At 39.7% G+C, this 13,707-nt stretch overlaps 1 protein-coding gene across 1 annotated transcript in view; it reads right to left on the minus strand.

The window, feature by feature from the left end:
* The window catches only part of LOC129719029 (mRNA-capping enzyme), a 217,950-nt gene that overhangs the window by 32,455 nt on the left and 171,788 nt on the right, over nt 1-13,707 (minus strand). The window contains exon 5 of the mRNA XM_055670367.1: nt 2,620-2,893. Within this exon, the coding sequence (XP_055526342.1) occupies nt 2,620-2,893 (274 nt within the window). The remainder of the gene's footprint in view (nt 1-2,619; nt 2,894-13,707) is intronic.

A 13,707-nucleotide genomic window follows, 5' to 3' on the forward strand; every position in this document is an offset into this window, starting at 1 on the left:
ATGTAGCCTGACCCAAAATCGTGTACCGCAAAATGTAACATTATTACAGTTGAGCAATTCTCGCTGAAACCAGGCCACTAGGTGCACAAGGTCTTTCGAATTTGATATAAATGCACAAATTTGTTAGAAATAGAGAAAAAATGATAATGCCATTTTTGTTTGATCGAATTTGTTGACCCTTCGGTCACCAAGGGGTGAAATAGTTTCTAGAAAAGTGGAAACTTCAGCGATTCTTGATGTTTTATTTGAGCTATATCTCTGAAATTTGTTATGGAACTTACTACAAATAGCACTTTTCTGTAAAGAGGAATGATAGGGCTTTCATTTAGAGTGATCAAAATTTTGGCCGCCATCTTGAATTTGGCCGCCATCTTGGATTATATCAGAAAAATGCGATTTTGACCCTGTTCGCAACTACCGATTTTCAATCTGAGAGAATCATCAGAAAGCTGAGAAAAAAAGCTATAAGATGCAAGAAAAAAAATTAGGTGAGCATCAGTGGTAACCTACCAATTGAACGAATTTTCCGAACAAAGTTTTAAGATAATTAATGCATTCCGCGCAATCAACGTAGTAGCCATATGTAGAAACTCTTCCCTCCAGTATTATTTTTTGAAATGCGATAAATTTCCGGATATTTATGAGTTTAGTAATGAATTGCTGAACAAAACTAAGAAAAATCGATTTGCAATTGGGTGCAGGTTAAGAATTAGTATCAACTAGTTCGAAAGAACTTTTCATTTGAAAAGTTCGTAGACACTTTTAGTAGTTCATTGAAACGATGCTTAGCTCATTCTCTGTCACTAAGGTAAATTACCTAAGTAAAATGAAAATTATTAACACTATATCGTATTGCACTTTTAAATTCACAAAATAACCAATCTCAAACCGAATGAAACCATTGTGTATGCAGATTTTGCTGAAAATTATAAGGTGGCGATTCAAAATGAGATTCGATCTCACTATTATACAAAGCAAATTATTATTATTCGTCCAATCTACTACTGTGCCGAAGGGGTTTTACATCAAAAAAACCTTGATCCTCCTTTCTGGACCATAATTCTGTACTTGTCTCTTGTTGCTTCGCCATATTGCTTTTTTTTAAGATAAATTTTTTCCCATATTTTAAAAGTGTAATTTTACACTAACGGAACAGTAAGTCAGTTTAAAAATAAATATAACGTTTATGAAAAACGATTTTCATATGTACATAGAGTGGAATTCCATGCCGCAATCAATATTAACAATATTCAATTTGCTCCGAGAGTAAAAATAACTCACAAACAGAAATAAATATTATTAAAAAAAATATCTAACATGCTCATGTTGCATATATTATCATCACTAATCTCAATACAAACTGAATGAGCTTACTAGTTGCATAATTAACTGATTACGATATATATTGACATAGTAGTGTTATGACATGAGCATCCATTTGGTCTCAGCGTATGGCTACTACGTTGATTGTGTGGAATGCATAGAATACCTATTTTAAAACTTCGTTCGAAAAATTCGTTTCATTGGTAGGTTAACACTGATGATCACCTAATTTTTTTCTTGCATCTTATAGCATTTTTTCTCAGCTTTCTGATACTTTTCTCAGATTGAAAATCGCATTTTTCTGATATAATCCAAGATGGCGGCCAAAATTCTGATCATTCCAAATGAAAGCCCTATCATTCCTCTTTACAGAAAAGTGCTACTTGTAGTAGTTTCCATAACAAATTTCAGAGATATAGCTCAAATAAAACATCAAGAATCGCTGAAATTTCCACTTTTCTAGAAACTATTTCACCCCTTGGAGACCGAGGGGTCAACAAATTCGATCACACAAAAATGGCATTATCATTTTTCCTCCATTTCTCACAATTATGTGCATTCATATCAAATTCGAAAGACCTTGTGCACCTAGTGGCCTGGTTTCAGCGAGAATTGCTCAGTTATGGGTGAAAATAAGGTTAAAACCTAGTTAAAAACATATCATGGATCATGAAAATTGTTCAGTATCGCGAAAATAGACGTATTTTCGTGAAAGTGACCCGTAATGGTGGAAGGACTGTACTAAGCTTTCTTTTTTACGTTTCAACATTGTTAGATGATTTTTTTATTGACTTTACAAATATTATACGTATATGGGTTGTCTTCGTAAAACAGTGAAAGTAATTGTTGAAAAATGATAGAAACTTGCCAAGCAAAAAATAAAAATGAATCTTTCTGAACTTTAACTTCGTTGTAACTGTTCATTGCTACGATTTTTTGCTGGAACTTGTTGATAAATTTGTTTGGCATATCTTCTAATGTTTCCTTATTAGTAAGCCTATGTAACGGCTTCGATATTATTTTCAGAGTAAGTTTCATATAATGAATTCGATGAAATCAAAGTTGAATGAGACGAAACCATTCATTATGATAACGTAAGTATTGTTGGATTTGAGAGATTTGGTTGGATTTTGTTTTTAAGGAAATAAAATTAATTCTAATTTAAATGAACTAGGATGAATTATTGGTGCTTATTCAACAAAAACAATACGCTTCTGCTATGTCACATAAATGTTGTTTGAACAAAAAAAATACTACAGGCACAATATCGTCGTTTAAGACATTAAATTAACTCACCCCATTCCAGTTTCTACAGCTATTTTCAATCGAAAGTCTACAGAATTCAATGCACTTGGTTTCCATTTAAGAACTTCCGGACACATTCCAGCGACGTACGGCTCTTTGGCAGGCTGAAATATTAATCCATCCGGTTCGTGTGCAAGTGTTTTGGAAAACTTTGGCGCCAATAATGCTCTTGCTTGTGTTACGTCCCAAAAAGCCTTATTTCTTATGCTAAATGGTTGACGAATTTGATCAATCAATCCTCGTTTCATTGCTTCGGTTCGAGGAGCTGAAAAGACGCATTTTCAAAATTAATAGAATTTAAACCTTGTCAGTCTATCGTGAATACTTGAGGCGAAATGAATACCCAGAATATTCATAAAATAATGAAACATAAAAATAAATACTGAAAAGGAAAAGTTTATGGAGTTAACAAAAAGTCCATTTCTCAATGAAACTTCATTAATTTTTGTCGAGGTTTTGATAGAATGACCACTTTTACATTACACTTTCAATTTCTCTATCACTTTCACTTATCGCTTTTCACGATATGCAAATACGTGTTTCGGCGCCTGTTTGGAGCCATCATCAGTGCTTAGGTAGACTGTGGAGGAAATAACGGAACTCCTAAAGACACTATTGACAATATGCTTTAAGCAGGTCAAACCAAAATAAATTTAGGCATTCAATTTAAGGAAGACACTTCAAAACTAAAAATAAAAGTAAAAAAAAACTCGGTAAAAGGAAATAACTCAATATTTTAGATCCAAAGTATTCGAACACATTTTTCGTGAAGCTCACTCTAAACCAATAATTGGAAATTAGATGTCACAGAAAGCATGACATTTTTTAAACAAAACCTAGCTATCCCCTTATGGAGATAAGCGTAATCATTTCTCATGATTGTTTAAATTGCTTTTTCAAATTTCTCGACAAGGCATGGATCACCAGACTGCACGTTGCCCTACTTAACTCAAATTGTTTACATTCCCAAACTTAATTATTATTATTATTATGATTATGCATATTATTATTATTATTATTATTATTATTATTATTATTATTATTATTATTATTACATCACACCCGACCATCTCTGTAGTAGCTTTAAAATAGAATTTCGCTTTTTTCTCCATAGTTTACCTAAGAGCAAGCGCACCGGTGGGTTGCCATTTGAGTTGCTATTCTCACAACGCTGGCCGTTGCTATTTTGGATAGCAACCGATTTTCGCACCGGTCGTTGCTATTGCGGATTACCAATTCCACTATTTCTTTTTCACACCGGCAGTTGCCAATTTTTGAAGACCGTCACTAGCTGGCGTTGGCAAAATGTTTGTGTCGTATTTCCCCGGAATTCTGCGGATCTAGTAATAACCAACTTAAATGTCCGTCAATCGTTTCCGGAATGATTTGTGTTTCTTTTGCTTTTTAAAATGTTCCTCCCGTTTAGCACGATTTTGTTCTGAGTTTGTTTTTGTTTTCTCAAATTGTCGATAACCCAACTCTGTTGCAGTTGTTTTTGTTTGTGCTGCATCGATTTTTTATCCTTATATGTTTAATTAAAGTAATTCCGTAAGACCATGGCACGTCCAGCAACGTTGCCTCCAATGACTATGTATTCTACTCAAAGCTGGCGAACTGTTATTAGTTGTATTTTGTGCTGTCTCGGTACCTATAGTTTGCTATTGATATTTGCAAATTTTCAGCCAAAAAAATGCAGAAATTGTTCTTGAGTATTTGGTTGATTCTAGTGACGAAGAAAAAGATTTCGCGGAACGAAAATTTTTATACGTGAATATGAAAAGATTTGGGACTGCTCTGAGCCTGAAAAAATGGCCAAATATTGACCGCCATGCCGAGGAAGGTGCCATCCAGCGTTTTAACAATGTTTTTTATTTTCATTTACGACGCCGCTTTCGATTGCGTCGCAGGTCGTTCTTATAAAATTGAAACAGTGGTAGAGGAGAAAAATGGACGCAACGGGAAAATTGGGACTAACATGCTTTCAAAATTGTCAGCAGCAATAGTCGGTAATCTTTTCGAGCAGTTTCGCTAAAATCTTCCAGGTTTATCTAAATATTGCCCAGGGTTGGCCAATCTTGTAAGGACTTGACCTTTCTTCGTTTAGGTTAGAGTGCCAACCAAAATGGTCATCTCGAATTCTTGGCCCGAACATATACGGTTTCGGCAGTTTGAAGATAACCGTGCAGAAAACTTACCGAGAGTTGTCAGTATAGCCTCTGTGGATCACCCGGAAACGGCAACTCTACCAACCTTGAGCTTGGCGAACATGGACGTGCAGGAATTTCGAGACTGCCAGGACGCACGCAACGATGCATGATGGGAGCTTCTTCCAACCCCGTAACAGGCCCTTTCGTCAACTTTATGCGCCACGCACCGTTATTTGCTTGCTGCCATCATAGTCGTCCTGGCTCTGTTAACGGCGGTTTCGAAGAAGTCTTCCAGCCTGCACTTTCAGGCAAGCATGCGTGTGATGTAGGACGTTCTCTCGGTGATTTTTCGAATATTTTCAGTCAGTTTCCGTCTACAAGCCACTACAATCAACAATTAGTGAATTCCGAATGCAACAGATTTTTCGATGTCACCCCTGTTCCGCCAACAAGCTACTGTGGTGAACAGCCAGTCGTTTCAGATGGTAGCGGATTTTCTGTTTAGCCAGCTCTGCAACCGGGCCGCACTGTAGAAAGTATTACGGAAGCTCCCGACCCTTCCGACCCAGTCGAGCAAAACGCAGCCAGCGCTCTTCACAGCCGTCCCGGTCCTGTGGTCGGTTGTGCTTCGGGAGTCTTCCAACATGTAATTGCAGGCGAGTACCCCAGTAACTTATGTAACGAACCCTCGGTACCTGATGCATCATTTTTCAGTCCATACAACTCGCAACCAAACTCATGCATTAGGGGCCATCTCACCGACCACGATGTGCGCATTTATTACCAAAACGTGGGAGGCATGAACTGCGACGTGAATGCCTACCTCCTGGCTGCTTCCGACGACTGCTACGACGTAGTCGTGTTAACCGAAACCTGGCTCGACTCGCGTACGCTCTCTCATCAGGTGTTCGGTCCTGAATTCGAAGTTTTCCGTTGCGATCGTGGACCCGTAAACAGTCGGAAACTTTCTGGAGGTGGAGTACTTGTCGCGGTGACGCGAAGGTTAAAGACTAAAGAAGTGAAAAAAGATCTGTGGGATAGCATCGAGCAGGTGTGGGTATGCATTGAGCTTGCGAATCGAAAGGTCTACCTGTGTGGGATTTATGTTCCACCCGATCGAGTACGCGATGATACATTACTTGGAGTTCACTCCCAGTCCGTTATGTCAGTAATCGATATGGCAACTGCAACCGATGAGCTTATCGTTATCGGCGATTTTAACCTACCCGGTATTACATGGCAATCATCGAGTAGCGGTTTTCTCCATCCAGACCCTTCCGTTCGCGAGCACTACAAAAAGTTGAACACAGCGTATAAGAGGACCAGTCAGAGTTGTTTTAGACGACACCTGCAAAGCATCCAGCGCAGTTTGAAGGCGAAACCAAAAACATTTTGGAGATACGTTAACGCTCAACGAAGAGAATCGAGTCTTCCTTCGACGATGACTTTCAACGGCAAGGTTGCCTCCGAGCCGGAGAAGGTCTGCCAACTCTTTGCTGAGAAATTCGCGCAGACTTTTTGCAACGATGTGACCCCGGCTGACCAAGTAACTCAGGCTGTTAAAAACGTTCCGATTGTAGTTGGGAGTAATTTTAGCAGACTCAACATTGATGAAGCAATGATCTCTCGAGCCGCCTCAATATTGAAATCATCGACAAAATCGGGTCCGGATGGAGTTCCGTCTGCGTTCTTAAAAAGTATATTGAGAGTCTGCTAACCCCTCTTCAGCTTGTGTTTGTCCTGTCCCTGTCCAGCGGAATATTTCCGTCTGCATGGAAAATCGCATACATGTTTCCCGCCCACAAAAAAGGAGAGCGCAAGGACGTGAACAATTACCGAGGAATATCGTCATTATGTGCCATTTCTAAATTGTTTGAGCTTGTTGTTAAGACTCCTTTGCTGTCGCACTGCAAACAATACCTGAGCGAGGACCAACACGGTTTCGTCTCGGGTAGATCAACAACTTCAAATCTCTTGTGTCTCACATCGTATGTTGCGGAAAGCATGGCAGATCGCGCTCAAACGGACGTCATTTACACTGATTTGTCCGCAGCGTTTGACAAAATCAATCACGCTATTACGATTGCCAACTCGAAAGACTCGGCATCAGTGGCTGTATATTACGTTGATGCCATTCCTACCTTGTCGGTCGGAAACTGATTGTGACAATTGATGATTTTCAGGCGAATGCTTTTTTGGCCTCATCCGGTATCCCATAAGGAAGCCACCTGGGACCGTTAATCTTCTTGTTGTACTTCAATGATGTTAACTACGTACTTAAATGCCCTCGCTTATCCTTCGCTGACGATTTGAAGATTTACATGAAAATCCGTTCCATGGTGGATGCAATTTGCCTCCAGTGTGAATTTGACGCCTTCATAAATTGGTGCAACCTTAACTGTATGCTTGTTAATCCTGAGAAATGTTCTGTAATTTCCTTCGCTCGCATTCGCCATCCTGTCATCTTCAACTATAAGCTCTGTGGTACCGAAATTCAACGTGTCGACCAAGGATCTCGGCGTTATCTTGGATAGCCAACTATCGTTTAAACGGCATGTCTCATACATCGTGGATAAGGCATCCAGAACTTTGGGATTTATTTTCCGCATCGCAAAGGACTTTACGAGCGTGTATTGCCTCAAGGCATTATATTGTTCGCTCGTCCGTTCCTCTCTCGATTACTGTTCCGTTGTCTGGCACCCATATTACCAAAACGGGATGGTAAGGATTGAATCGATTCAACGGCGCTTTTACGCTTTGCTTTGCGTCGGCTACCTTGGCAAAACCAGTGTCGTTTACCGGATTATGAGAGCCGGGAGACTCTCCACGCACGAAGAAACATCGCAAGGGCTTTGTTTGCTGCCGATATGTTGCAGGGAAAAATCGATTGCCCTGCTATTCTGAGGGAAATCAATTTGAACGTACGACCTAGGGCACTGCGGAATAACGCTATGCTGAGGATACCTTTTCAACGCACTAACTACGCACAAAACAGCGCTATAGTCGGTATAAAGCGAGCCTTCAACAGAGTAGCGGCAGTCTTTGATTTTAATTTATCACGTGTTGCAATCCGCCGTCATTTTTCTGTGTTTTTTACTACTAACGACGACTAAGAGAATTGTTATTGTAATATTCTGTATTGTATTGTATTGTATTGTATTGTATTGTATTGTATTGTATTATAGCGATCGTAATTAGTTTAAGATAATTAGCCATCATTGGGACATTTGTTGTCTGTTGATGTAGATTATAATGAATAAATGACAGGAATTTAAAAAAAAAACATATAAAATGTCATATTCATGTTTTTGCGAATAAATGCCCGAAAAAACACCCTGTGCAAAATTTCAGTTCAATTAGAATTATATTGGAGTTGCTCACTGGTTCACGCCGACACATGTGTCCTACGACGTGTTTAACCAAGCGAGGCAAAGCGCTCCATCTTCCGTGCCGACCAACTATGTCCGCATTCGAAACACTCCTATTTTCGTAATATTATTACGAACATTTACTGTCGAACACAAAAAAAACACAACTTGACATTTCATCAAATAGCAACGGTTCGGTTCGTTGCTATTGCGTTGCCAAATTTAATAACTCGCTGCTACCCGAGGTGAGGATTGTTATTTCCCAAACCAAGATAGCAACGCCCGGTGTGGTTGCCGCGTTATGGTGGGAGTTGCCAAACTAGCTTTAGAAACTTCAATTTAGCCACTGGTGGGCTTGCTCTAAGAGCAGACGCACCAGTGGCTAAATTGAAGTTTCTAAAGCTAGTTTGACAACCTACACCATAACGCGGCAACCGCACCGGGCGGCGATGCTATTCGGGTTCGATAAATAACAACCCTCCACTCGGGTAGCAGCGAGTAGATAAATTTGGCATCGCAGTAGTAACTCAATGAGGTATATAAAGGTGAGAAAGAAGAAGCCTTGGATTTTCGATATTTATTCAGGAATAGATGAATAGATTTTTTTCCAGTGGTTGTACTTGTTGTTTCTAATGAAATTTGACAACCAATGCTGTGTAAATGAATAGATCTTCATGATTCATTTTCCTCATTGCGACGATGCATGAATCTTGTTTACCTTATCAATGAAAAAAAGGTTCGATGAACATCAAAAGTGTTTAGCCATTTCATTTTTTGCTGCCATTCTCTTGAAAGTGATATTCAGTGGTGATTATTAACGTTGTGAAAATCGTTTAAGAAAATCCTTGCAGGAAATTCTTGGATTGAGAATGGCGGAAGCTGGATCATCACGAGAAAACCGAAAAAAAACGCAATGACAGAAAAAAATACCGGAAATCGCGTTGTCCTTTATCGAACGCGATGGAAATAAAGGAATCTGCCGGATGGATATCAGCAGTCGATGTACCTACATCCAGGTAACATGATCAGACACGAGCGCTGCATCCAGAGGCGGCCAAAAGTTGCGGTTTGTTGCAAGAAATCAATGTCGCAAAAAGAGCAAAGGTGATTCCGAAAAAGCCTATCGGAATCGATATGGCCTTATTTATGGATTCAATCGTTAAGCTCGTCACATACCATTGATTGCCTTTATGTTTCGTTGAGTGGGAAGGGATGAAAAAATTACTGGGCCCGATTACCTCGGCCCTTGGTGTTACCGGCAACCGGAATAATGTAAAGACAATAACCCACGCGGTTGCGAATCAGATACGAGCGGAACTTAGTACCGAAATGGCAAACAAGCTAATATCACTCAAAGTCGATTCAACGGCCCGTTTCAATCGCCACATTTTTGGAATAACTGTGTCCTACTGTCTGAACGAAAAAAATGTCGTTAGAACAATACGTAAGTATGAATCAAGACTTTTCATCGAAATACCAATAGAATGGATTTTCATGGAATAAACTGAAGAAATGTTGACAAAAAACATGATTGGTTTAGAAAAAAATGTAGTTTTGTTTCAACTAAAATCTACAAAAAAGGTCTGTGGGTGAGAATGGGTCGAAACATATGATAAAAGCATTTTGGGTTTGAATAACTATTTGAAGACTTTCGATGATCGAAAACACTTTATCAAGGAACAAAGAAATACACCCGCTTCTTTGAAAATGATATATTTTATAATAAATTGATGCGTAATTTAAAAAATTTCATAAATATTTTTCCTAAAAATCCTTATTAATTACTTTCAATTCATGGCAAAAATAATTGACAGAACTTTAAAATTAAAAACAAAACCACCTCATTAAGTTTATCGTTAATCGTTATTAGATTGCTATAAACGTTTACCACCGGGCATTTCGATTTCCATAAGGCTACTCTCCCACCAATTTGGGAGCAAACTAGATGGGTAGGCATTTATTCTATGCTGAGCTGCTTTACCCAACAGAAAGAATTTTTTAATGAATTGGCAGTCCAGTTTCCTGAGCTAGGTAAGACTGTTAGGGAACATCCATAAAAGACGTAGCTTTTTTAGGTTTTTCTGAAGTGATGGGAAATATCGCCCAAGACGGATATCGATAACAATCGATTATTTCGGGGCTTTCATCGATATTATCGATAAGTATCGATAATTTGACAGCTAACGTTTGCGGTAAAAAAATGAACTTTTTCAGATGGTGATGAATGATGGTGATGTCTTAGAGATAATTGAGTTGGATAAATTTCCCATGAAAGGTAATCATGTTATCTTCCTCGCAAAAAATATTACGTCCTTGCGTGCGGCTTTCCGACAGTTTACCGGAACATTCGCCATGGCGGACGAAAACATGCGTGTAGCCATGTTTTTAAGCTCTTTCTTCGTTTTTTTTTTATTAATTCCTCCTCCGTATTCGCGATAAAATTGTTGGAATAGATCTTGCGCTTCAAGTTTGCCCAGAAATTCTCGATGGGAAGCAGCTGGGGGACATTGGGTGGATTCGCCGACTTCGGTATAACATCGACATTCAGCCGCTCCATCTCCTCCAACGATCGCTTCGAGTAGTTGGCCGACGTCAAATCTGGCCAGAACACCGTGTCTTCGCGCTTATGGCATTTATTGATGAACGACGCAACTTTTGGCAGGCACTTCGAACTATAAATTTCCCCGTTCACGGCCAGCCTGGAGCGAAAAAGAGCAACTTTGACATGCCTTTCTCGCTGATTGTCAGCCACAGTCGCACCTTCTTGGGGAGCTTGGTCTGTGAAATAAACTTTACCTCGGTGTTCACTTCCTTCGTGGGGAAGGTAAAATACGAAGAGCCCTGCTAGTCGTTGCCATCCAGGGTGAGATAGGTCTAGTCGTCCATCACCACTGCCACGTCGCGATTCGCCGGGAAAATCGACTTGACCATCTTATTCAACCGCCGTCGCTGCGTCATTGCCTGCAGCTCCGAGACCAGTGGACGAGACTGCCGCTTCCTGAGATGTATGTCCATGTTCTCCAGATACTTTTTCACTGTTTTAGCGCAGGCACCAACCTCCCGGCCAAGTGCACGCAGCGATTTAGCCACTTTTCCCTCGGTCTTCCTCTTAAGCATCCTTTTAAGCTTCTTGTCGCTCAGGGTCGTTGGCCGTCCGAAACCGGGCTTTCTTTTGATGCTCTGATCGTTGCCCAATAGTGTCAAGATGTTGTAGATGTCAGAACGGGCATATCCGCCGTCCACAAAGTGCCGCACGATGTCCGTTTTTGACGCGGCGGGGTACCGTTCTTTGAACGCGCACACTTCTGAATGGAGTAGCTTCACTTTTTTCGCTATCACAGTTAGAGTTTGACTGATAGATCAGTCATTTTTTTTTTGCTAAGTCATGGGTTACTATGATTGATGATGCATGAGTAGTTTCGTCAGTGTCAGTCAAATCTGTTAAAAACAGAGACAGTGATGGCCCAAACAGAATGGATACGTTTGCGTTACGTTGGCGTTAATTTGACAGTAAATGTATGGGCTAACTGTTAAATTGCCGCAAACGCAGCCGCAACGTATCCATTGTGTTAAGGCCTTGAATGACAAATCTTACGATACTGAGAATGAAAATTCAAACAACCGGACGAGTTAAACAGTTTGTTTTGGAGGGTCTTCGGGTTTCACGCCGGGAGTGCTTTCTACGGATTAGTTTCAAACCGAAGTTCGTTTTGAAGGTTGTAGGTATAATAAGGGAAATAATTGAAGCAGGCAATATACTGTCAATTTTTAAATAGTCAAAACTTTACGAAAAATGAATCAATTTTGACAAAACAGGTTTCATTTTAATGGAAAACTGTCCACACATTCCCAGTGAAACATTTTGTTTCACTCAGGTTTATATGTTGTCAATAAATCAGAATTTATTTCGAGTTCATTGGTAGCCAAAGATTGAAAATTAGCCAAGGAATCATCGAGGTATGAATTTATTAAGTATGGGTGTTGATTTTGGCGGTTTTTTTCCCTGTTGGGTACTAATTTTCTTTGAGCTTGCAGCACTTTAGCAGAATTCAATCGAACATTGTGGGTGTGTAGGTCTTATTAAACCAACCAACTTTGCAAACTTGCGTTTGAAAATTTATCTGGATTTACATTTAAAAAGGTCAGATTATTTTCACGCGGATTTTCTCTGAAAGGTTATTTATGCAGATTTTCAAATTAACGTGGTTTTTTACGCGTATTTTTGAATTAAAGCGGTTTATCAAGCGGATTTCTGAATTAACAAGGTTTTTTTCACGAGGCATGTACCCCCGCGTAAGAAAACCTAACTGTATTTGAACCTTTTTCTTATGAATCAATATATCTTAGTAAAAATTATCTGAACTTTCCTTCAAAAATATAAAAAATGAGTTTAAGATCCTACTCTGAAAAAAATATAATTTAAAAAACAAAAAAATGATTTTGGATAACATCGGTGATCTCAGATTTTTTTAAATGAAGTATTTTAGATAGACAATTCAGTTGCCTAAAACCTTCTATGCGTTGCACAAATGTACACTTTGACACACACTCTTTTTTTTTCAATCAACGTTTATTTGACACGGCACAATACAAGTTAATGTTTTACGGAGCCAATTAAATCTACAATATTACTTCATAAAGTATCTTAAAAACTAAAGACAAATTTTTTATCCTCGCTGCCGACTACGAGTTGAAATTAAATCTAAGAGTAAAACTAAAATTAAACGCGTTTTAAAATTGGTGATTTGTTGTTGGGGCGTCATGATGTTCTCCAAACAGCCAAAAACAATGAGCAGCTTATTTGTTATGTTCTGCTAAACCAAGACACGAACTGGAAAATGGACTTTCTCGGGCCTCTAGTTGCTGGTATCGTGCGGGGTCTAGTTGCTGGTTCTGGATCGGAGGTCCAAACGTGTACTTGCGGTTAAGTTGGATGTAGACGGAAAGGAGTGGGGCTAGACTGGTGCATGGATGGATTTCGGGAAAATGCATATGAAGGACATGTAGGGAAGGGCAAGGCTCGCCAAGACATCACGAACAGGAACAGCCGGCTGTCTACCCTCGGCCTGCAGGGAAGCTATTAATTTAGACCTGGCGCCACGGTGTTCAGGGCAAGACCAAACCACATGCTCTATGTCGTGATAACCTTCACCACAGGCACAGATACCACCTTCCCCGAGCCCAATACGATGGATATGCACGTCAAATACATAGTGATTGGAATGAGACGAGACATCATGCAAATGAAGTCTCGACCTACAACCAACCCTTGAACCACGGGTTCGTCGATACCTTGGGGATAATGGAATGTAACCACCTTCCCAGTTCCCCCTTGGTCCAAGAATTTTGCCAACTGATGATCGTATTCTGACGTACAATTGCGAAAAATTCATTAAAGGCAATTGGTCTTTCATAAATTTCACCGTTTGCGGCCCACCTTAGCAAAAGAGTCCGCTTTCTCATTGCCCGGTATCGAGCAGTGAGAAGGGACCCACGCTAAGGTAATCTGAAACGATTTTTCGGATAAAGCACTCAGATGTTTCCGTATTTTCCCCAGGAAATAC

This window comes from Wyeomyia smithii, chromosome 1 (genome assembly GCF_029784165.1).
Source record: "Wyeomyia smithii strain HCP4-BCI-WySm-NY-G18 chromosome 1, ASM2978416v1, whole genome shotgun sequence".
In the NCBI taxonomy this organism is placed as follows: Eukaryota; Metazoa; Arthropoda; class Insecta; order Diptera; family Culicidae; genus Wyeomyia; species Wyeomyia smithii.